At 31.8% G+C, this 23,616-nt stretch overlaps 1 protein-coding gene across 1 annotated transcript in view; it reads left to right on the plus strand.

Annotated features, from left to right (window-relative positions):
• Positions 1-242: 242 nt before the first annotated feature.
• LOC142354174 (synaptotagmin-1-like) overlaps positions 243-23,616 on the plus strand; it is an 81,362-nt gene continuing 57,988 nt past the window's right edge. Inside the window, exons 1-2 of the mRNA XM_075406434.1 lie at positions 243-544; positions 12,768-13,058. Of these exons, the coding sequence (XP_075262549.1) occupies positions 13,006-13,058 (53 nt within the window). The 5' untranslated portion in view covers positions 243-544; positions 12,768-13,005. The remainder of the gene's footprint in view (positions 545-12,767; positions 13,059-23,616) is intronic.

The following is a 23,616-nucleotide window of genomic DNA, read 5'->3' on the forward strand; positions in this document are numbered from 1 at the left end:
AAATCACAAAATGAAGCAATAGAACAAAACAACTCTTTTGTTTTGAGGACATTTAAGGATGAATTCAGCAAAGCGGTTTTTTTCTCAAGAGCGATTTAATGAACTCCCATTATATCAATTTTCCTCCCGAGGAAGGGAAAAGTCATTATGGTCATTTTGGTTCTTTTTAGATCTACAAATTATGTTGCATAGAGTAAAATTAATAAGATACGAAATTGGTTTGTTTGAGGTAAACCATATGCTTTCGTTGACTCAAGACAATTTGCGTGAACCTCAAAAGTGGAAAAAGCCGTATAGAGTAGAATAAAATAAAAAGGGAAGCTTTCTTTCAAAACACAACAATTAGCACAAGGAAAAAAGCATTCAACGATATTAACGTTTGTCTTGCATCGCGTTTTTACAATCCTTCAATTTATTGGTCTTCAATTTGACCTCATTTTAGACATTTCTGCAATTGTTTTAAGAACCACCTCAACGAGTGATCTGAAAAGCTTTTATTATGTTCTGTGGTTGGCGTTAAGAGGTGCCCGAATTTAGCAGACAGGTAAGACGGAAATTTTCGTTTTTGTGTCAGAATGTTGTCTCAAAATTTAATACAAAAAATCACTTGCCAATAACTTGCGGAGTTAGCTTAAAATATTTAAAACCGAGTGTTTAGCAACTCAGATTTGAATTAAGTTACTTTTTTGTAGTTTTTGGTAGATTTGCTTCTGTTTATAGCTTTTGTCTGAGAATCGACGAGGAGATAGCTTTTACCATTCGTAATAGACATCATACAAAAGACATTAAAGTTTTACAATAAGTTTTCTGAAGTAATTTACAAACTATAGACTTTTGTAGCGCACAAAGTACACAAAACTATATCATTTAGTATTGTCGATATAATTTTCCAAAGCTTTTTTTTGTCAAAATTTAAGACATTAAACAAATTTTAAACATCATTTTCTACCCAAATTAAAACCTTTCATTTATTGCAACTAGATGAAATTGTTGTTACTGTTCTTTAAGGCGAAAACACAAAAATTTTTGTTGATTTTTACTAGAATTAGGAAAAAAGACCTATAATTAAAAAAAAAAAACAACCAAAGAACTCATTTTAAAAATTTTAAATTTGAAAACTGCGAGTTTTTTTATTTATTGCAATCCCATTTATAGATGCAATCGCAATTTTACATTAGATGAAACTGAACGTTTACTAAATCATGTTCTTTCATGCTGAGCTATTTTGTACGGCAAGTGCTGTAATTTTTCGACTTCATTTTAACCTTGAGTTCAGTATGGTCCAATCGAGTCTTAACAGGGCAGCCTTCAAGTAAATTATCATCGTTTTATTTTTTTACGGACTAACTCTATGGCTCTAAGAGCAGACTGTTCGTTTAACTTGATTGTGGCGGTATCTCGCAAAATCTTACAAGAAAATGAGTATACCCAAATTCTGGCGACTTAAATGGTTATTTTATTTTATTTTCACAAGATGTATGGATTATTACGAGCATCTACCAGGATCAATTTACCTCCGAACTTCACAGACGAAAAGGCGGTGCCCTTTATGGAAATTCCAATCATTGTTTTTCACTTTTAAACTCGAAGTTTAAAAGTGAAAACTGCTTTCCATAGCAAAATAGGCTTGACGGAAGCGGGTCCCACAAGAGTTTTGCGACAGATTAATTGCAGTTTAATCCTTTATTTTAGTGATCTTTAAACATTAAATTGTAAAAATGAGCGGCAAAGGGTTAAAAGGATCAAAATTTGGTGAATGGACCTTACAGCCGAACGTTTAATTTTTACTTTTTTTAAATCCAATTTTTCATTTTGAGGCCCTTAATTGCTTTGTGGAAAACACTTTCACAAAACTTAAGCGCATTTTGATTAATGAAATTCGGCACCTGAAAGCGCCAGCCTATTTCTTTGAAAGTAGATTTTTTTGGTACCAGTAGACGCTCGTAATGTTATGTTTTGTCACCAAAGAGAACACACATAATTAGATAAAAACGTATTCAAGTAGCATAGTTGACAACTGTAGTTATTGCCCAGCAAAATTTTCAACCTAAAAGAATAGCTTTAAAAATTTTATGCAATCCGCGGGATTGATGAAATATTTAGAGACAGGAACAATTTGAAAAAAAAGCTTTTGCGATCAAAAAATTTTCTTTCAACTAATTTTTTGTCTTTGCTCAATTTCTGATAACTCTAAAAACAAAAAAATGACAAATCAATAGCAGTTTTTTAACTGATTTATTCTGAGATTTGAGCTTCTTTGTGCTTCCGGGTTTTTGATTGTAATTGCAAAAATGCGCCTTTTTTCTTATTAACAGCAAGTTTTTTAAGACGAAAACTTATAAGGGCACTACTGTTTGAAGCGTTGAAGAAAATTTTGCCAGCAATTCGACGGACAAGGAAAATTTAACTGTTTTGAATCACCTTGATGGCGGAGGAACTATATATATTCACTTGGGTTTTCTTTTAATCAGACAACCTTCGTCAATCAATTTATTCATTAAAGAGAGTTGTGCACGGTATCACTATCAAGCCAGTCCAGCGTAGATTTTAGAACTATAATTTTTGTTTGAATTTTGTTTTTTCCACGGAATTTTCGAGTTTTTTATTTTTTGTGAACGTTTGGCTGACTTGGGTTGTTATTGTCCACGTTTGCTGTTATTTTGGCCATTTTTGCCAAGTTTGCGTTAAAAAAAATCACAATTTGATGTCAAGAGTGTTATTGGTTTTAGTTTTAATGACAAAAAAGAGTATTATTGAACTGTTTTATCAAAAATTTGTCTATATTTTTGGTTAAATTTTTCAAAATTTTATCCATTTTTTAAATCAAAGTGAAATAATTAAACATCTGTAGCACGCTTTTGTTTTCAAAACAGCCCGATATACAATTAGAAAAAACTGATGACACAATCTATTCAAACGCTAATGAGAAGCGGTTTACTTCTACTATATCTGAGAGTGTTCTGGATTTAAAAATTTGCCATTTTTTTTTTCTAATTTAGCTTCGCAATTATCCAAAACTCCTGATTTATTTTCGATATATTTTCTTTATTTTATCAAATTGTATATTTTGCTATCAATTGGAACAATTACTGTTTCTGAAAAACTTTCAGCAACATCAAGAGTATTTTCAGTTCAATCGGGGGTTTTTAAAATCAAAGTCTATTCGAATTGAATAGGGTGTCGTCTTTTTCATTAGTTTCTCCAGAGCGTTTATTTCTTTTAAGTTATATATCATGACGTTAAAAAAGGGATATGTCAAAACAAGTTATATGTCAAAAAACGGGAATTATTTCAAATTGCTGCACAGTTACTGACAGACCCAATTATGTGCAACTGGGGTGGGGGCCAAAGAAAACATGTTATGTGTTCACTTATTAAAAGGCGTGGTTTTTATCGCTTCAGTTTGTATAAATTTATTATTGAAACTTGGAGTTCTTTATCTGATTTTGCAGTCTTATGACTTAGTCTCACCAATGAGAGGTCCAGTTGTAGTCTTATGGGCTGGAAATAAATCTATTGGGTGTTTTATATAAAAACCTATCGATCTTCTCTTTCATAAATCTTTGTTTTCAAAAAAAAACAGTGGACTTTTGAGCTTCTGGGTCACCTTCTATCTTAATTTGTCCAATTGTAGTTTTTGAGAGTTTGCCTCTTTTTCTTGTGAACTATTTTTTTTGTTATTGAGTTTATACGTTTAAACAAAAGTTTTTTGATTTGGGTTATCGTATTTTTCATTGGTTATAGGACAATTCCCAATTTCTAAGGTTCTTTTTTTTCTTGTCACATCAGTACATCACTGACTGGTTGCATGCCACAATTATGACATTAATATTTTGCAAATGAGCATATCTAACGCTATTCATGAAATAATTATGCTTTTCGGTGGTTTCGACAATATTTTCTTGAAAAAATTGTAATCTTATGATCTAATATAAACAATTACTGGTCTCAATGGCTTCTTTTGGAGATGTAAAATAGATTATGAGAGGATGTCAGTTCACAGATATTCTCTGATAATGATTTTCATGGCTTTGAAAATATGTGTATTACTAAAATAGTGGTTGCTTTTGAACTCTGCCCACTTTTTAAGCTCATTTTGTCAAATCGTGTTTTAGTCTCCTTACTGACGTATCACGGTTTTTTGTTAAAATGAAGTTAGACTTCATACTAAATAGCCAGTTTTTTAAAATTTATTGATTTTCTAGCTTTGGTTTGAGTAGAATGCATAAAAATTTCGTGATTTTGGAGTAGCTGTCCATATTCCTGTTTACATTTTGGCGTCTTCAAACATTAAGAAACTGAAACCAGGTACATTGGCGTTAAACACCAGCCCAATTTTATATGTGTTAATTCCGATTAGTTAATAGTTGATGATTTTAATGTATTGGACACTGAGTTTTTGTTGCTGACATTACTTGTCGTCTTTTTATTAGTCCTAAGACATGTTCTGGATAACGTTATATTTCATCGTTCCTCTTAAATGGCATTATTCACTTTGTATAATGGTTTGATTTGTTAGGAGTGTTTAATCATACAGCCTAATTTCCAAAAAAAAACAAAAATACTTCCAATGGATACATTTCGAAAAATGTATCATTTAGAAACCAATTAAGTCAACAAAAAGAACGAGTGGGGTCGTAATATTATCAGCAGACGCACATTACCGTGCCTCCTTGTTTTAAGAAATGTTAAGGAAATTGTTTCATCTTGTTAGTTTTTTCTCGATTTGAGATCAATGCCCAATTCTCATACTAATGTATTAGGTAATATATTCTCTTTTAATAACAATAAAAACTATTTCGAATACTTAAATTTCCCTCGACGTGGACGGATCGAAAGTCGCGTTTTGTTAACTTACATTTTGTTTCTTGCCAATTAAGGAATTTCTTATCCTCTTAAGCATTTTTGCAGAATAAAAATCTAGTGTGCAATTCATCATTGTTTCTGCATAGATGAATGAACTTTAATAATTGCACAATTTTTGCCTTGATTTTTTTCATACGTCATTCATTTTGGTTCCCCTGGTTTTTTTAATATAATCATCAATAAACATGGCATCAATTTTGTCGAAGCAGAGTTCCCGTAAAAAAGTAAAAACCAGTATAACTTTTAGAAAAATAGGAAACGTTGAGATATTAGGGTTTTGTATTAAGCGTAGTTGGTGACTACAGTTCTTTGAATTGCCGACTTTTAAATAGCAGTTTGTTTCGGACTAAAATTTTGAAACCGCACGATCAAAATCAGAAAGCTGGCCTTTGATTCAGGGCTCAATTTTAGTTTTTAGTTTTCATGGTGTACACCCCCCCCCCCCCCCCCACCACACACACACACACACACACACACACACACACACAAACACACAAACACACACACAAACACAAACACACACACACAACCACACACACACACACACACGACACACTCACACACATCTTAGCAAAAAAGAAGTTTTTAGTCCTGTCCGCAATTTGAAATATTTCTTTAGTTTAAAAAGCTTTCTGTTCCTTTGTTCCAATCAATTTTTGTTCTCTTTTTATAGAAGCATCATTGTTTATGTTGTTTATACTTCTATATGGAAATAGTCTGTCATCATAAGAGATTTCCCATTGCGCGTGAACAAAACCTGAACTGAATTGGGAAAAAGAAGACGGAAACAGTAATTGCTGAGCACGGTAATTTTTCAGGAAAATTTGCGCTTAATTATTGATCACTCCATTTTGGCGATACAAAAGAAGCTAATCAATAATTTTAAGGCGCCGAATGATCAAAATTTTTTGAAAAGACTTGACGTTTTCTTTCTTAATTAGTTTTTGTATGTTGAAAATTAATATTTCAGACGGAGTTTAAAAGCGCTGAAAAAAGTGCAGCGGTGCCTGAGTTTGATTGAAAATTGAAAAAGAAGCGAAGCACATTTACAATTTGTACAGAAAACAATCTTTATAATGTATCTTAGGTCAATAAATGACGCGCCATGGGAATCCAAGGGAACAAAGCTGAAATTCCTGTGTTAAAATGTGTGCTATATGATATTTGTTTGTTTTTCCTTTAATCACCACCAACGGGTCGGAACAGATTCATTCCCAGTTGCCTTCGAAATTACTTCCACCATTTTTGTTGTTGTCTCATTTTCACAGTAATTGCTTTTCTTTCTAATTCTAAATCTTTCCCAATTTTCTGTCTCTATTTTTCCACTCAAAGGTGGGAAGAAGAAACAGTGGAATTACATTCACATCATCACGTAGGAAACAGGTAAGTCGTATATTATACAGTTTTAATTGAGCCAAACAATAAAAAGGTCTTTCTACATGTCTCAGCCCACTTTTAAAGATCGTAGGTGGGTCGGGTTCAAGATCTGAAGCGACTAGACACAGATTAACAGACACATTTTCCTCAAAATTTTTCCCTGATCCGTTAATTTGCATACTGTATTTTTAGGTTTAGTTACCGTTGGTTGTCTGTTATTACATTGTATATAGACTTTAAACCCAATTTTAACACTTTTTTCCAGTATTTTTTATCATATTAACACGCGTCGAGAAGTGAGCTCGTTGTAACAAAATCATTTATATGAATTTCGCCTAACACGTGCTATTGTTTTAAATTTAAGTCCCTGTTTAGAATTTTTCCAAAATTCCGCGCACTGCACTTTTACCAAGATATCACGCCAGTTTTGGTCACTTTCGTGCATTATTTCAGCACTTTTCAGCAAGATAATTTATTTTCAAAATTATGGAAAATTTCTCTAAGCAAGGAAATAAACAATAATCTGGAGAAATGTTATCTAGAGAGACAGTAAGTTCCTACTATCAAATTTTTTGATTTTTTTGCACTTCTTTCAACGCAAAAATTCATAATCCTGATTGCATTTTTATTGCAAGATCTAACAAAAACATGTGGATGTGCTTAACTTGAATAAAGATTCTACTCTCGATAGCAATGACAACAAAATACTGCAGGTTTCTTTATCAAAAAATTTGCATCGATAATTTAGTAATAAAAGAAAATAATGGCTACAACTTACACACCTTACAAACTGTCAGAATATGATGACTCTCTTATATTACTTATGAAAAATAAGCTTTAAGTTAAAAGTCCAAAATCTCTTATAATCTGTTATAAATTCTTTGTAAAAGTGACGATACCTATAACTTACACTGTCAAGGACTATATCAGGATGGCTGAATGAAAATGTGTTTGACCAAAATATATCAACAATTACAGCCTCAGTTTCGACAGCTAGTGCGCACTGACCTGTAAAACAATTGTTTCAGTTGAAAAAAGCTCAAAGATGGTTTAAATAAAAATTTGCTTTCTTTGCTGCAAAAAAATTTGCTGTTGAGAGAGAGAGAGAGAGACAGAGTAAAAGTTGGTTCGTCATCTATTAGTACCCATTTGTTTTTTTTGCGCAAAGGTTTAGGTTTTTTGACGGAAACAGAATTTCATGATAGCAAATTTGTTTTAAGTTTATCCTAATAAATGAACAAAAGCAAATGTGGCAATTTAATGTTATCTCTAATTTAAAAAAAAATGTAGTATTCACATTGAGAACGATTATCACAAAACAATAAAAGCAATCTCTAGATATGCTTAAAGTTAAACACAGTCGTTCGGATTGCAGGCTGAAAAAATTGATTTTTGTTCGAAAATTGACTTGTTATTATTTCCATTGTTTTTTAATATTTTTCTCGAAAAATGAACTTCGTTTTTTGCATAGAATGCCAATAAGGAGGAAACTTTATTTACATCAATTTGAGAAACTACTATAACTTCATTTTCGTGATATCTTTATATATTTGTGCTGATCTAATTTTACCTTAGTACAAAAATCGCACATTCGAATCGTACAGGCAGCTAGAAAATTGGAATTCTTATGTCCATAAAAAAATGATGTCTGAAGGTTTATTGCCGATATTAAGCAATGGAAATTATTTTCAGTTATTCCATTCAATTTTAAACAGTTATCATTTGGAAAATTATGTCAAATGAAAAAAAATCTCAACAAAAATTTGGAAGTTTTGAACAACAAACTCACACAGTAACACACAAACAAACCCTCATATATATATATATATATATATATATATATATATATATATATATATATCTTAATATGTACAATTTAAATTTTTGGCAATTCTCTTTAAGTGAACTCAGAAATAACTCGCTAATATTTTTCGTTAATAAAAAAATCACTGATGACATTTGCTGCTGGAAAAAATAATTTCAACAAGTTCTGTAGCAAAAAACGCTTATTGGTATGCATACTTGAATGAAAATGTTTGATAACATAATAACTCTTCAATCGTTTCCGTTTGTGAGTTTTTGAGCCCTCTCAGCATAGTAGGTGCGTCTTATTTGCACCTACAATTGAACCATCAATTTGCACTATCAGTTTGCACCTCCTCTAATATAAAAATTAACAAAATCAATGTTTTTTTTATTAGAAAAATATCATCAAGTTATGAAGCTTATATTTTCAACAAAACGATTCCATCACTGAAGTAAGATGTAGAAAAATGATTAGAAGTCTCAATCAGAAAGAAATCTACTAAAAATCCCAATTGAGATTTAGTTTGAGAGCTTTTCCGTACTGATGCAGAACTCTTCAATTTTAGCGGCAAAAATTCATACGAGTTCGCTAGAACGTACAAAAACAATTGGAGCTAGAAATTGCAACAATTAGCATTTTAAAGATTCTGTTTTTTGGAAAACTACGACATCTAAATTGGATAACATGTACACCTAGGTGAGGTGGCTCACCAAAGTTAAGTAGATCCAATAAAATAACTGAAAAACATTTTAAGAATGTCATTCAGAATGTCATACAACTACGGAATCACAAACACTGAGCTAAGTTGCCTCGCCAAAATCATTGAGGTCAAGACCGTCTTATACGGAAATTATCTATATCTAGACATTTCCGGACAAAAAGTGCTTATGTTCAAATTTTCGTGGGTTGAATACTTTCGGGCAATCTTAACCATACTTCTGCGCATTCGTGTTTACATGCTTGTGAGCTTACAAATTTTTCTTGTGCTAAAAATTTAATTTTTTTGTGCTTTCATGCCCAGTTTTTCTTGCGTCCATTCAAAGAGAGATAATTGATTCCAATTTTTAAACGTATATATGTTGCAAAATTGAATTTTTGCTTCGCTCATTTTAAATAATTTGAATTGACTTCTTTTCTATCAACTATTTTGATTGCGTTTTTTAACTTCACTAAGGTCTTGTATTTACTTAACTACAACAAGAAGGCGAAAGATACCATTGGCTTGGGGAAAATACTACTAGCAGGAATGATTGAAGGAATCTTTTGCGGCGTCAAAGTCTTTTCGTAAGCAATAATGGTGATAATGGTGAAATTTTTTCGAGCATTTTGCCATTTCTTTCTTTCGAACTTTTGTGAGACTCAAGACCACCGATAATTATTGATATTGTTAAGTTTGAGTTGTTCCTTTAGTTATTGTTAAATTTATAAGTAACTCAAAAAGGTGGAGAAAAATGCAAAGTCATAAAAAGTTTTTTAAATTGCTGATTGATTTGTTCAATATTGGTAATATTGATTTGTTCCAAAAGCTGGTAATTACGCTTCATAAAAAGCGTGCCCTTATTTTCCTCATTTTCGTATGCGTAAACAAATCTTTGTGGCTGAAATTTCCTGCTTCTAGTTGACATTTTTTTCCTGATAACCTACAAAACCTCATTTTGCGACATCGAGTTTTTTTGTGTTTTATTAATCGGCGATTGCAAAAAATTGACTAAATTTTGTCCTAAATACTCGCCAGTATACCCCCCCACCCCCCCCCCCCCCCCGGACCAACTCACAAATTTATTTATGTGTAAACTGTTTATGATAAATATGTTTACATATACGTTTATTATGAACCATTTGCAATAAGGGAGGGTGAGGAGAGTAGATTTCCACGTTTATTTCCTTCACAAAATCGTCCCGTAGAGATTAAATTGTGAACGAATAGTTTTTTAAGAGGAGGGAGGGCGTGAAAAATGGTATCAAATTTCAACGATAGGAACCTAGTCGGCGTGTTTAAAAGCTTTTAACAATCTAATTATTGCACAGATTAAATTCCCAATTGCATTAAAGGCCGCGTGACTAGAAGCTCCATTATGGATTAATTATCCTTCTTGTATAAGCTAACAACATATTTTAGTACATTTAGATGTCTATACGTTCGTAGATTTTTACAATAGTCGCGTTTTTGAGATTATTTCTTGAGAGATAATAAAAAGGTATATGTTTACAAAATAATTCATTTCCTTAAATTGAGATAAGCGCTATTTTGTGTAATGCTTATAGACAAAAAGTACTTTTATAATAATTAATAGCGACACTTGTATGTACTTTTTTGTCTACACGCGATAAATACAGGATGTAGATTTTTTAAACTGAATTAAACCCTAAATCCAATTCTTAATTTTTAGTCCTTCCCTCAACCCCCCCCCCAAAAAAAAAAAACTGATAAACTATTTCTACTTTTTCCTCTGCCTCTTATGTATTTAAACTTCTAAAAAATTTATACCGACAAAACTTGCTCTTTTTAGCAGACAGTGAATTTAAAGATTTTCTGTATCCGTTACCGTATAAGCTAAAATTTAGTCAGCAAAAGCCGAATTGTGTAGAAAACCGCTTGAACATTTTTCCGTTTTTTTTAATTTTTGGATGCGCTGAGTCTGGGATGAGGGGTAGAAGCTCTGAATTGAACTTGAACTTTGAAAACTTAGATTGAATTTTATGATTAAAGAAATTTTTCAGACTGAATATTCAAATTGATCAATTCGTGAATATATTTAAATGATTATAATCAACTAGTAGAAAAACCATTAAATTGAGTCAGCTTTTGCTTAACTAATCCAGGACCTCAAACAAAAGCGACAAAAATTTGGTAAGAAAACTTCTCTATTGCTGTTTTTCACTTTCTAAGCAAAAACGACAAAATACTTCAATACAGTCTAGAAGCCGGCAAAATTGGTGAAGTTGCTAATTAAGCCTCCAATCCGATCAAAAAGATAACTTAAGTGTGTAATTTGCATGGCTAATTAGCAAACCTTTCAGAGTCTTGATATCACCCAATGCCAAAAGGGTGTCCCGCTTTTTCACCCCTCTACCATTTAACCCCACTATCACTTAACCCCTCTATCACTTCATCCCGATTTTAATCTTTTATGGAATGGAATCAGGACTATTAAATTAGTAAAATAATCACTTGACTCATCGGCCTTTGTGACTTGATATGAAACTATCACAATCGAACATGGTTTTAGTTTATCCGCATAATTATGACAAAACATGCATTTAATGGCGGCTGCTAACTAGCGGGTTTAAATGATAGAGGGGTGAAATGACAGAGGGGTTAAATGATTTGGGATTAAGATATATGGGGTCAAATGAATCGGGTTGAAAAGATGTAGAATCGCCAAAATACCCAACATACCAAAGCACTCATAATGGCATCTCAACTTACTCCCTAAAATCATTTTCATCACTAATCATATCACTAATAAGCAGTTTGTCATACACAAATGTTGGAACGTAAGAGAACCGATAAATTAATCTCCTGTTTGCCTCTGATGACTTCATATGAGGCCTCGTGGGCCCTTGAGGCGTAGACACAGTCACACAGGCATGGCCAATTTGACTAGCATCGTTTAAAGTTTGTTAAATATATTTATTAAGTTATGAGTTATCTCACAAGCATTATCATGCTAAATAGTCTTCTAATGTTTTTAACAAATGGTTACAACTTTGAGATGATTTTGAGTATATTGGCACATTGAGCATTTCGGCATTGGTGTTTTTGTCCTGAAACCGTTTCAACATCCCTGGTGACGAGCAGATTCAATTTTTGCAAGAATCTTGCAAGAGATCAATCATGGCGAAAAATCAAATCAGGGTACAAAGTTTTAGAAAACACCTTTGAAGCAAACTATTGTTTATTAAACAAGTTACAAAACCTAAATCAATGAAAAAATTTTTGGTCCGGATTCAAAATCTTGCAAGAATCTTGCAAATTGTTAAATTCTGTAAAATGTATTTGAGTATTTTTGAAGATTTTTGCAGGATGGATTCAATTCTTGCAAGAATTTTCCGAGCAAAATGGAAGAGCTATGCATTCCCTGGCAAGATTTCCTACAAGATTCTTGAAAGATTTTAAGTTTATCAATCACCAGTGATCCCATATGAAAATACTCTTACAAAACTTGTGTGTTTCAGGTTTCTCCTTTTTCTTTAACCTTCCACCATTTTGCCCAGATTCTAAACCATTACATAATTGGCATAATAATAATTCGGTCATACTTCGTGGGCCATGGCATCAGCAGTCTATTCGCTTTGGTATAAAAATATTGCAACCAAACATGGGATTATTTTTTATGAGAAAAGATGCTAGTATTGTTGACTGCTAAATTGAGAGGAGAAATGATGATGTTAAAAAAATATTGCGGTAAGATATTCGGTTTTAAATGAATTGGGGTTCGAAAAATAGAACCCACGAAAATACTTGTAAATTATAAACAAATCATAGGCGGTTAATATTATTTTCTAATTATTTAATAATTTATTTCAGCCTTGAAGTCAAATCCCCAAATCAATTATTTTACAAGTAAATATTTTCTCCCTAAATCTTAAATTAGGTCTAGAAGATAAATTGTTGCTATATAAAGAGATAAACCAACAAACCAATTTTCTAATTATATATTTCGGCATAAAAAATATAACTAGCAACTTAATTTATAATTTCTTCCTATTTCAGAGATTACCATCGCTGACATTTCGGGATTCTCCTTGACGGGACTTACAACAAAATTTCATTAGCTTGCTTCCCAGAACAAGATATTTATAGCTTACATATTGGATACTGTGACCCCTGAAATTATCTTATCAAAGCCGATCAAATCATATCCCGTATTTTGCTCCCAAAAATATTGACTTTAATTATAAGCAACGTCTGTAAACAAGTTTGTTTGTTTGCCTATTTTCCAATCGTTATCATGCCTTATCCATACTTGAGACATCAACCTGGCAAAATGAGGCGGAATAAAAGGTTAGTCAAAAGTTGGTAAAACTGCAAAAATGCTATTAATTTAATTCACGTAAATTTTTTTTATTATAGGTCGGCTTGAATACGAAATTTTAAAGCTACAGAAATTGATTCGCTCACAAAATATCCCCCTATTTTTAGGTGAAGAATGATGCATATAGTGTGTGATTTAAACGGCGATTTTGATGATAACCCTAAATTTTTAAACACCAAGTTTTTAGAAAAAAAACACCTTTTTGTTAAAAACCCGGGTCGAGAAAAAATGCAAAAATAAGTAAGATAAGCGGTGAAAAGTTAGTTTTTTCACCGCAAATTTCGTACGTAATTTTGCGGTGAAATGCTGTGAATACGGTGAAATTATGTAAGTTCACCGCTAGACTAAGCGGTGATCTTACAAAAATTCACCACAAATCACCGCTTAAATATGTAATTTCACCGCCCTTACAAGGGTCCGAACCTCTAACCTCCTGCATGCCATCCACTTCTTCTTCCACTGCGGCATCTCTCACTAAATTTTATTATTTTTTGTTTGAATATAAATCGAATTCACTCTACTTTCTGCAAAACATGCGCGGTAAATTTTTGTAAGATTTGCTATTTTTAGCGGTGAAATTACATATTTTAGCGGTGAAATGCGGTGAATTTTCGTAAGTTTCCCCTTACGCCAGTTACCCCGGTTGTAAGTTCACCACTTACTCTAGTGGTGAAATTACATAAATTCACAGCTTAGAAAAAAGTGTCAAAAAGATGTAAGATTAAGGGGTATTTTTGGGGTATGGGAAGGCAAACCTAACAATTCCTTTCATACTCATCATTATTTTAACCGCAATCTTTGCTGATCTGAAACATCTTTAACAATTTTTTCTAAGCGGTGAATTTATGTAAGTTCATCACTAAGTTGAGCGGTGAATTTATGTAATTTCACCGCATTCACCGCTTATCTTACATAATTGGTACACTTTTTTCGAAGCGGTGAATTTATGTGAATTCACCGCTAAATTCAGCGGTGAAATTATGTAATTTCAGCGCTACCAGGCGATAAAGTTTTTTTTACCGCATTCACCGCCTGATTTATGTAATTTCACCACATTCACCGCTTATCTTACAAAAATTTCCGCATTAACCGCTTATCTTACATAATTTTGCGTTGAATGGCGGTGATACCTCGACCCGGGAAAACAATTGTAAAATTTTGGCTGAATGTGTTTTCAAATTTTTTTAGGTTTCGCAACTTTCACTTGTTGATATATTTCGCGTAGATCATTTTGTGTGGTATCACGGTGGGGCCCATTTTGCGATTTGAAAAAACAAAATTTGATTATCATCTTTTTTGTTATAAATCAATTATCTTACAATAATTTAAATGTAGTGCGGTATTTATAACTTTTTTTCGGCCAAATTTTTCTTCAGATTTTTTCTTCAGCCAAATTTAGACTATGGATACGATTGTTGACACAGACAAAAGTGGAATTATTGAAAAAAATCGTGAGAAACTATAGCAGTAAAATTGAAGCTGTTTCTATATTCTCTCCTTTCTAAATATAAGTGACTCATTCATTGGGTAACCTTCCTTGGGAAAAATTCTCCCCTCTCATTGAGTGAAATGACAATCTGTTTTGACTCATCTTCTGTTGACCATCACGACCGTGTCTCCAATTTTCGAGGGCATTCCTAATCTGGCCGTACTTTTGATAAAAGTGACTGAGACTACGTAAACCAATCGATTATACGCTAACGACTAACCAGCGGAAATTAAGGTGTCTTTAATTTAATTACCCTAACAAAATGTACAGAAAATTTATTTAAAAAAATTATCGCAACTAACTGCAATATTATTCTGTTTGTTAACTTTGTCTAAAGTTTTTTTGCTGGGCAGCGAGGTCCAAAATGAATATCATTGTGATTGTTTTAAATTTACAGTTACATTGTTCTCAATCATAACTGTTTCGGTGCCAGCTGCCGTTTTTAAACATATTAAACATAGATGAAATATTTTCCTGGTTACCCCAATATGTCTTCGGCAATTCTTAACAGAGCGTTTGCCATTATAAAGTAACTTCATTATTAAGATATTTCAGATAATCTTGGGAGTATGCATGCAAACAATAGTATGCAGACAGTAAAAAGGTGCCAAAAACGAAAACACTCATTAATTCTACGTATTTTTTACATTTTCGATCTCGCTATTTTGTTCTCTGATTACTTTTCAAAAAAAAAATTATTACATAGACTTATAGTTTTTGTAAGTTTTCAGATTCACCCAGATTTCTGCTCCAATCTTCTTTAATTTTGTCATTGGTTGTATTATCTTGGAACTTTCCAATTGTGTTGCTTTGCGGTAACTGTCAAATTCAACCATGCAAGGGGACCATCTGGACTGCTGAAAAGCTCAAATAGATATAAAAATTCTTAATTTTTTTTTAAAAAAATGCTTATTTTGCTAAGACAAATCAGCAGCAAATGCAATAGCCTTTGTCCATGATTTGATTTAGATTGGGAAGGTTTTAGTTGTGATCAATTAACTGATTCTCTGATATTTTTGATAGCTGAAGCCTAATTTTTGATCAACAAATTTTTGTTTTAGAACTAATTTCTCAAAACACTGTACATTTCAGCGCTCAACTTCAAAAATTCGTTTGTCTATTTCTACTGCGATTCACAATTTCTTAATTAAAAAACTTGAGTTGCGCTGGTAGTTTGTTTTTTTTTTGTGGACCGTGACCACATATTTTGATTACGCCTGAAGTCAAATTAGATTGGTAAATTTTTTCCATCCAAAAAGATAAAGAGTGTGGCGCAAATTTGTGAAAAGCAAGTATAATCAAAACAAATTGTTTTTGCTATTCGCTTCAGTTTTGAGCTTTTGTTCACGAATGGAACTTTCATTTGTGTTTTTATTGTTTTTTTTGGAATTCGATTTTCAACCACAGCTTTTGAAGGGAAGGAGATGTTTAAAGACATTTTTTGAATTGTTCAACTTTTTAAAGACCATTTGTTCTTTTAATCAGGGGTGTATAATAGTTTGAATCCATGTCTTGTTTTTGAGCATTGCGGGCTCTAGATATGCTTTGCTTCAAATATTTTGTAATTATCATGAACAATGAGCAATTTGATTTTATTTTTTTGCTTTGGTTGGTTACGCATAGCAAAATATTTTCAAATGAAATTTAGTATACGAAATTTTTTCAAATGTTAAAAGAGACGTTTTTCTAGATACTCTTTGGGACTACAAAAAAATTTGGAAATAAGCTAACAACTAATGCAAAAAATAGCTTGCTAACAAAATTGAGAGTTTATTTATAAATGTTTTGCTGACTGACACATCCAATTGATTTATGAGCTAACACAAAACTTTATTAAAAGAAACTCGTGAATGAATTGATTTGCTACTTTTTGAATGGAGGAATGGAAAAAAAACAATGTCGAAAATTTTTTGAGAGGGGCCCGAAAAGAAGTTCGTTTTAAGACTCAGCTGCTCTCCCAAAAACAGTTTAATGCTGACACATTATTTTGTGTCATAAAGAACAAGCATTTGTGTCAACTGAAACCTTTCAACAAGATGTTGACAAGGAAATTGGAACAAGAAACAGTTTTTTTTAAAATTAATTCAACCTTTCTCTACTCACAATTAATTTTAAATCGCAAATTGTTCATACGCAATAGAGTTTTCTTTCAGTTTATTTTTTGGGTGAATATAGCAAAATAGAGCAAAAAAAAGTAGATGATGAACCATTTTGAAAGCTGAAAAGCTATGGTTTAAAGAAACAATGATCAATGAGATGCTCGCAATACCCGTCAAATCAACGAGCTGGGCTAGAAGACTATCGATGTTGTTTTTGTAGAACAAACGTGAGAAAATGAACGAAAAAATTTAAAATTGTAATACTTGAAATCCATTCAGAGCCAAGATTAATACAAATCGAGAAAAATTCTTCAATAAAACTTTGAAATTATTATTTAAATAACCTACACCCCCATGTTTCAGAAAACACTCAATCGATTGATTGCAGGGAGTTAATTTCATTTTCTGTTTTTTTTCATAATGGCTTAGACTGGAACGTTCTGTGCCACGCACAGATTTTCAAAAGCTGTCTTGTTAAACTCTTTTGTCAGTTTTTTGTTTTCCGTTTTTCTCAGCTTCATTTTGAAGTTTCTTGGAACTGCGAAACGTATATGGTAAGAGTTTCCCAACATTATTTGTATTTTTAATTTTTTTCGACTCTTGTTCGTTTCTCATCTATCATACAAATTTTTTGCTTACAAATTTGTTGTTGTATAGCATCTGTTTAGATAGAGTTACAATTTGATCTTCAAAAATTTCCAATGATAGACAGCTTTACGCATTTAACTCTTTTTGAGCATCATGTCTTTTCGTCTCTGTTTTGGTCTCGGAAGTACCAGTAGACTTTTTCAGTTTTTGGATTATAGCACAGAAAAATTTTTGATAGCTCATACAGATTAGCAACTATTCGAAGCCATTTCTGTAAGAAAAAGATTGTAATACGTTGCAAGTGCTTCCATTTGGGCCTTTGACTAGAGAGTATGGATATTGAAAACAATTGAGTTCAGTGTTGCCCTTCAATTGGCTTGAAACTTTTTAAATGTATTATTTTGATTGCTATGGAGCAAGGTAGACTTTTTCAATTAGAATTTAGAAAAACGTATGTGTGCATTAGAAATTTTATAGCTTTGATGACTGGTTTATTCTTCTTCTCTTCGTCTTATTTTTTATGAGGTAACTACAAATTTCTTTTTAAAGTATGATCTTGCAATCGCATTCAAATTGTTGTCAGTGCCAGAGTTACATCATTCATTCAATTGTGTTTTTTTTAAAGTTTGCCAGACTATGCCCCTTTAAACTGTTATGACACATTTTTTTGACGTTCTCAAATTTTTTCTAAAAAACTAAGCAGACGAAGCAATAGAGTTTTAAATTGCGATTCAATACTTGAACTATATTCATTTTGTAAATCCGAAAATTCTTGAATTCCGGGGATAGGCATGAATGATGCTAAGCTGGAATAGAAAATGTTGAAGTTTATGACAAAAAAGCCACTTTCATACGTTTTTTTTCTTTTTGAAGAATTGGCAATGCTAATGTCAAATTCAACATACAAAGTATCTATTTTTGCACTCAATTAATGGTATTTTTTTCAATTTTCTGAACTTAAGTGATTTTTTAAAAAAATATTTAGAAGCTTTTAGAGGAAAAAATTATTTGTTTTTCTAGAACATAAAAACTAAATTTAACAGCAAAACATTGTTGTACCTCTAAAGGACAAAAAGTGAAAATAGAACAAAATTTTACGCAATTTTATCAAAAGTTACAAATTAAAAAAATTGTCTCGTTTTTTTTTCAATTTTTTGAAAGCCTGATCGAATTCTAATTACAAACAATTGACTTGATTTTAATATTTTCCACTTTCAACCATTAATGTCTTCAACTACTCGAAATATAAAATTGTGCAAAAAATCGAAACCAATAAATCACAAATTGTTTTGAAAAAAGGCGAAAAAAAGAAGAGTTTTGCAGAAAGTGAAAGAGATGACTGGAATTTAAATTGTTTGATTACAATAATCTCAATCAATTGGAGGTACTGAAGACCGTGAAGACTCAAATGATGGTTTCATGCCAATAAGAGGTGCAAAATTTCGAGCGGTGCAAAAAAAAAACAACATTTAGAATGAAAGAGGAGACCTGATCATAAGTTTCTATACAGTAGCCAAAATCAATTTCGTTTTAGGGCTCAGCTGCTCAGCGACAAACAGCCTAAAACTGCCACAGCATACTAAAGAATAATCATGTGTGCCAACTGAGACCATTCAATAAGTTATTAACTAGAAAATTTTAATAATATTTTTTTTGTTATTGTTTCATCAAATTTCTCACAATTCACTTCACAACGTAGAGTCGAAATAAAGCTTTATTTTTTTCTTTATTGCGTTAATGTAAACAAAATAAAGCAAAAAGGTACCTAAGCAAAAGGAGGAAATATAATTAATCAGTACATAAACATGAGAAAGTATAAGAAAAAAATTTAAAATTGTTTCAAATTTAATCAATTCAGGACCAAAATTCATTCAATTTGAAAGAATGTCTTTAAAACTTGAATTTTCCCCAATTGTAGAAACGGTATAATTGACAGAAACAAGACAAACAAACTCAAAGCAATGGGGCCAACTTGAAAGCCGAAATTGTAGCAATGCCCCAAATGCTTGCATTGCAAATGAAATCACACTGTGTCAAAAACACTCACGAGAAAAGAAGTTAAATTCCCGTTCCTCCCTGATTGCAATTGGTTAATGTCTTCTCTTCTGTTTTTTTCTGATATGTTAGGCTCTAACGATCTCTGCCACACACGGATTCCCAGTAGCCGTCTCGTTGAACTATTTGGTCAGTTTTTCAGTTTTTACATATACTCTGCTTCAAATGGGTGATTCTTGCGCCTGTGAATCATATAAAGTATAAATTTGGAGCACAAAAAAATTACCCACCTATAAAGTTGCTTTTAGTTACTTCACTAGATTTTTTTACTTAACGAATTTGGTGTTAACTGATAAACTGAAAGCAACGTTTGTCTGCAAAAACGGATATATTTTAAGCACCCGAAGTTTACTATCCTGGTATTGTGAAATAAAAAAAGCTAGCTAGTTAAACAATTTAAAACCACTAAGCCATGTCGCAGTATACTTTTTCTGAAATTAAATTTCTTTTCATTCAAATTTTCCAAGAGTAGGCACCAAAAATGTGGTTGCTAATTTTTTTCAGTAAATGGATGAACTCTGAATGTGTTTTTGTTGTACCTTCCAATAGACCTTCCAATCTGGATACTTATTTTTTAGCAATAAGAGATGTTCTAGAAAAATAATGGCTGTGGGAATCGCATATGTACTTAAATTCATATGTTATTAAAAATAATGATAGTTTTATGCTCTATGAACTAAGGCAGCATAAAAGAACCCGTAGTTGATATTTTTGCCGTTAGAGAAAAGCAAACTATTCTACACACTCTATGCAGACTACTTAGGCTAATTTTTTTGTTACACTTTCAATTTATCCAGCTTCAAGTCTGTAAAATCCGAAAATGGTTTTGTTACTTTCAAGCAAACATGCTATTAAGAATCAATAGACAGTAGTCTGTGAAACAATCATTTCACGCAGGTACTAACGATAACACGAATCGCTTTTTGCTAATACCGGAGTGCCTTGCGTGATAGTACTACGGTACTTTGTGAAAAAAGGCAACTGTCGTTAGATATATGGCTGTTGAAAACGTTTCAACTGTTTCCTTTGTTTCCTCAAAATACGTTTTTTCTTGGCTCGCTCGCTTTTACGTGTCAAGCATACTGTAACAGTTATTTCCAGACGTTTGTCAGTTATTCCTTTTGTCAGTTATTCCTTTTCCTTTTGTCAGTTATTTCCAGACTATAAGCGTCAATTTTGCGTATATTTGTCGAAATATTGTCCAAATTGTCCCGTGGTAATAAGAGCGCAAACCAACCTTATTTTCTTGCATGCAAAGTTATTTGTATGACAAGGTATTGTTAAGCCTGACAAAATATCTAAGTAACATTCGTTCACACATAATGCTCCAACCCCGCTCATGCTTTTTTGACTTAATTATGTACAATATGAAGCATTGATAAGTTAAACAGAAATTGAAAAATTGACGAATGTTAAAATAATGACAGATATTTTTTACAAGTGATGTGACGACCAGTGAAGTTATCATTTCATTTCACTAGAAGGACAAACATTGAACTAATCAAAACTTTCGATTTGCTTTGATTCATCAATAAAAATAATATCAAATAGAAACTTGTTTTTTTTTTAAAAAAATTAAATTAAATCAGCTGTTGAGTGGTCGAACTCACCAAAGGAAGCCACGCTTTGACTTCCATTCGCGTTATCAGATACCCGCAAAATAAATAGAGAAAAATGAATTAAATGCAGGTGGCAGGACAAGTCCTGAAGCACCATTCAAAAAATTGTACCGAGTAAAAGTCTCACTATGAGCCTCCTTGAGAATGTTTCTTTTCATAGTTCATAAATCATTAACTAAAACGACACAAAATAATCAAAAAACAAATTTAATAATATTTTTTTCCCTTTTCAAAAACAACTTTTTTCCTAGTCAATAATTTTTTTTGATGGTTCAGAGCCTTTTAGACGCCGATTCAATTGTTCAAAGCCAATTAAAAAGTTTACGAGACATTTTTTTTTCTGAGACGAAGGTGAAAATAAAAAGAAAAACAAACAAGGAAGCATAATCAAAATCATTTACACATTTTGAAAACAAATAGCATCAAAATGATCAACTTGTTGAGTATGAAATAAAACAAAAAAATAATTTATGTTCCTTTAGGTTTCCTTAGGGGGTTTTGAGGCATAACCGTAATGAGATCAAAGTTGTCAAGAGTTAGCTGTGGAAAAAATTTTTGTTTGGAGCCATGTTTGGTTGTTTGGAACCATGAATTGATTCCTTAGGGTGTAGAGTGTTAACGAGACCAGTTGTTATTGCAACCATGTGACACACAACAACAAAGAACTATGAGAATAGAAAAAACTATCAAAACAGAACTATTTATTATTTATTGAGATTACAGAAAGAGTCACAAAAACCAAACAATGTCCACTATGAACAATAAACCCGTTTTTAAATCTCTTTCGAAATCCATTGATAACTTTCATTGTTCAGACTATGCGATAAGACAAAAAGAACAACAAATGTGGGAACAAACTTAAAATTTACTATCTTTTATGATAGATTACATAGTGATGAATGCATAACTTCATAGGCTATTAACAGTAAGTTTTGAGGATGTTTGTCTACGTCTGATTGGAAAACTAAAGAGGGTTCTCGCTAATAAAACCACATGACAGGACAACAACATAAACAACATATGAGGGCAAAATTTAAAATATATATATAATTGTATGCGACCACAGAGCATAGAAGTAAAATAGTGAAAAATTAAAACTATAAGCTGCAAACATTGAAAAGCGCATTGAAAAGCTGCAAACATCGATGAAGAATTGCATGGTAACTTAAACAGAAAAAAAAATAATTTTGAATTGAAAATTTGACGATGTTAAAAGAATGAAAGATATTTATCCCAGTGATGTGACGACCAGTGAAGTTATTTCATTTCACTAGAAATCCATAAAAGTCCATGATTGGAAAGTCCATAAAAGCTGTGAAATTTTATATTAGGTAATCAGACCCCAAAAGCTACAACTAATAAGAAAAAATCTATAAACTCACTTAAAATTCATTAGAGCACACTGTGATTCGGTCACAAAAACCAAAGGTAGCATCTGTAAACAATATCTAGATTTTCATAAGACTATAAAGAGAAAAGAGACTGAGTATTGTGAGCTTGCACACAATATTCTGACCCCGCTCTTCCATATTTTTCACTTAATTGTCTAACAAAAGACGAGATTAGAAGATACATACATAAATTGATGTTTCAATTTAAAAAATTGATACAAACTCAAATTACTAACTGAGTTATATACTCTCAAGCCGAATTAAAGAAATCACCTTGCCTGCTAAAAATAAAACTACGAGGGGATACAAACGACAATTTAAACGAAAACAAAAAACATGTGTACGGCTAAAAATCGATAATTTTTTTTTAGAAGAACAGAGTAAAAAAAAATACCATCGAATGAAACCTACACTAAAAAAACTGGATATCCTACTCTACAAAACAGATGATATTTGTCCATAATGGGACAAAATAAACTTGACAAAAAAATTTGGAAAGAAATAATTTTTTATAATCCAAGAAATAATCGAATTTTTTATAATCCAATTAATTTCAAACGTCATGAAAACAATTAGCTTTAGCTTAACCTTTTTGATAAGTTTAACTTAAAGTTCTCTCTTTGGTAAGACTAAACCGTAGAATTGGACTAAAAATATACAGATTTAGAAATATGTAAAAATTACAAATAACGCACGAAAACACACAAATTATTGAAGCCATTAAAAGCATCGGCTATGATCTGAATATTATAAAAAATTATTTCAATGATGATTTAGATTTTCTATTTAAAATTTAAGCAGAAAATTGAATATATCCACCTTGGATTTATTTGAAATCAATGAATAGTGAACGCGAATGTTTTAAAGCAGGACGAAATGAAACAAAAAAATTCATCACAAATAATTTTAAAAACACTCATATTTTGAAAAACTGTAAAATTGAAGCCGCCAAAACCATTAGCTATCAACTGGCTCCATCGAATAAGCTCATTAACTCTGAAAGTAAATTGGCTTGTCATTAATCTAAAAAACAACTTCGGTGACATAAAAACGAGAAATACAGGCAGAAATCAAAAGCTGAAAATATGAGGGAAAATGTTGAAGTCACTAATAAATAGGGAACTACATAAAAAATTGAATATTTCAAATTGATTCACTACTCAACACCAAAGTAATGTCATTTTACTGCAATAATGTGACATCAGAAAAATCAACAAATTTGAATTTATATACGAAAATATCTATATTTTGAAAACAACTCTTAGTATCAGAGCTATTGAAACCAA

This window comes from Convolutriloba macropyga, chromosome 15 (assembly GCF_964194025.1).
Source record: "Convolutriloba macropyga chromosome 15, txConMacr16.3, whole genome shotgun sequence".
NCBI classification, from domain to species: Eukaryota; Metazoa; Xenacoelomorpha; order Acoela; family Convolutidae; genus Convolutriloba; species Convolutriloba macropyga.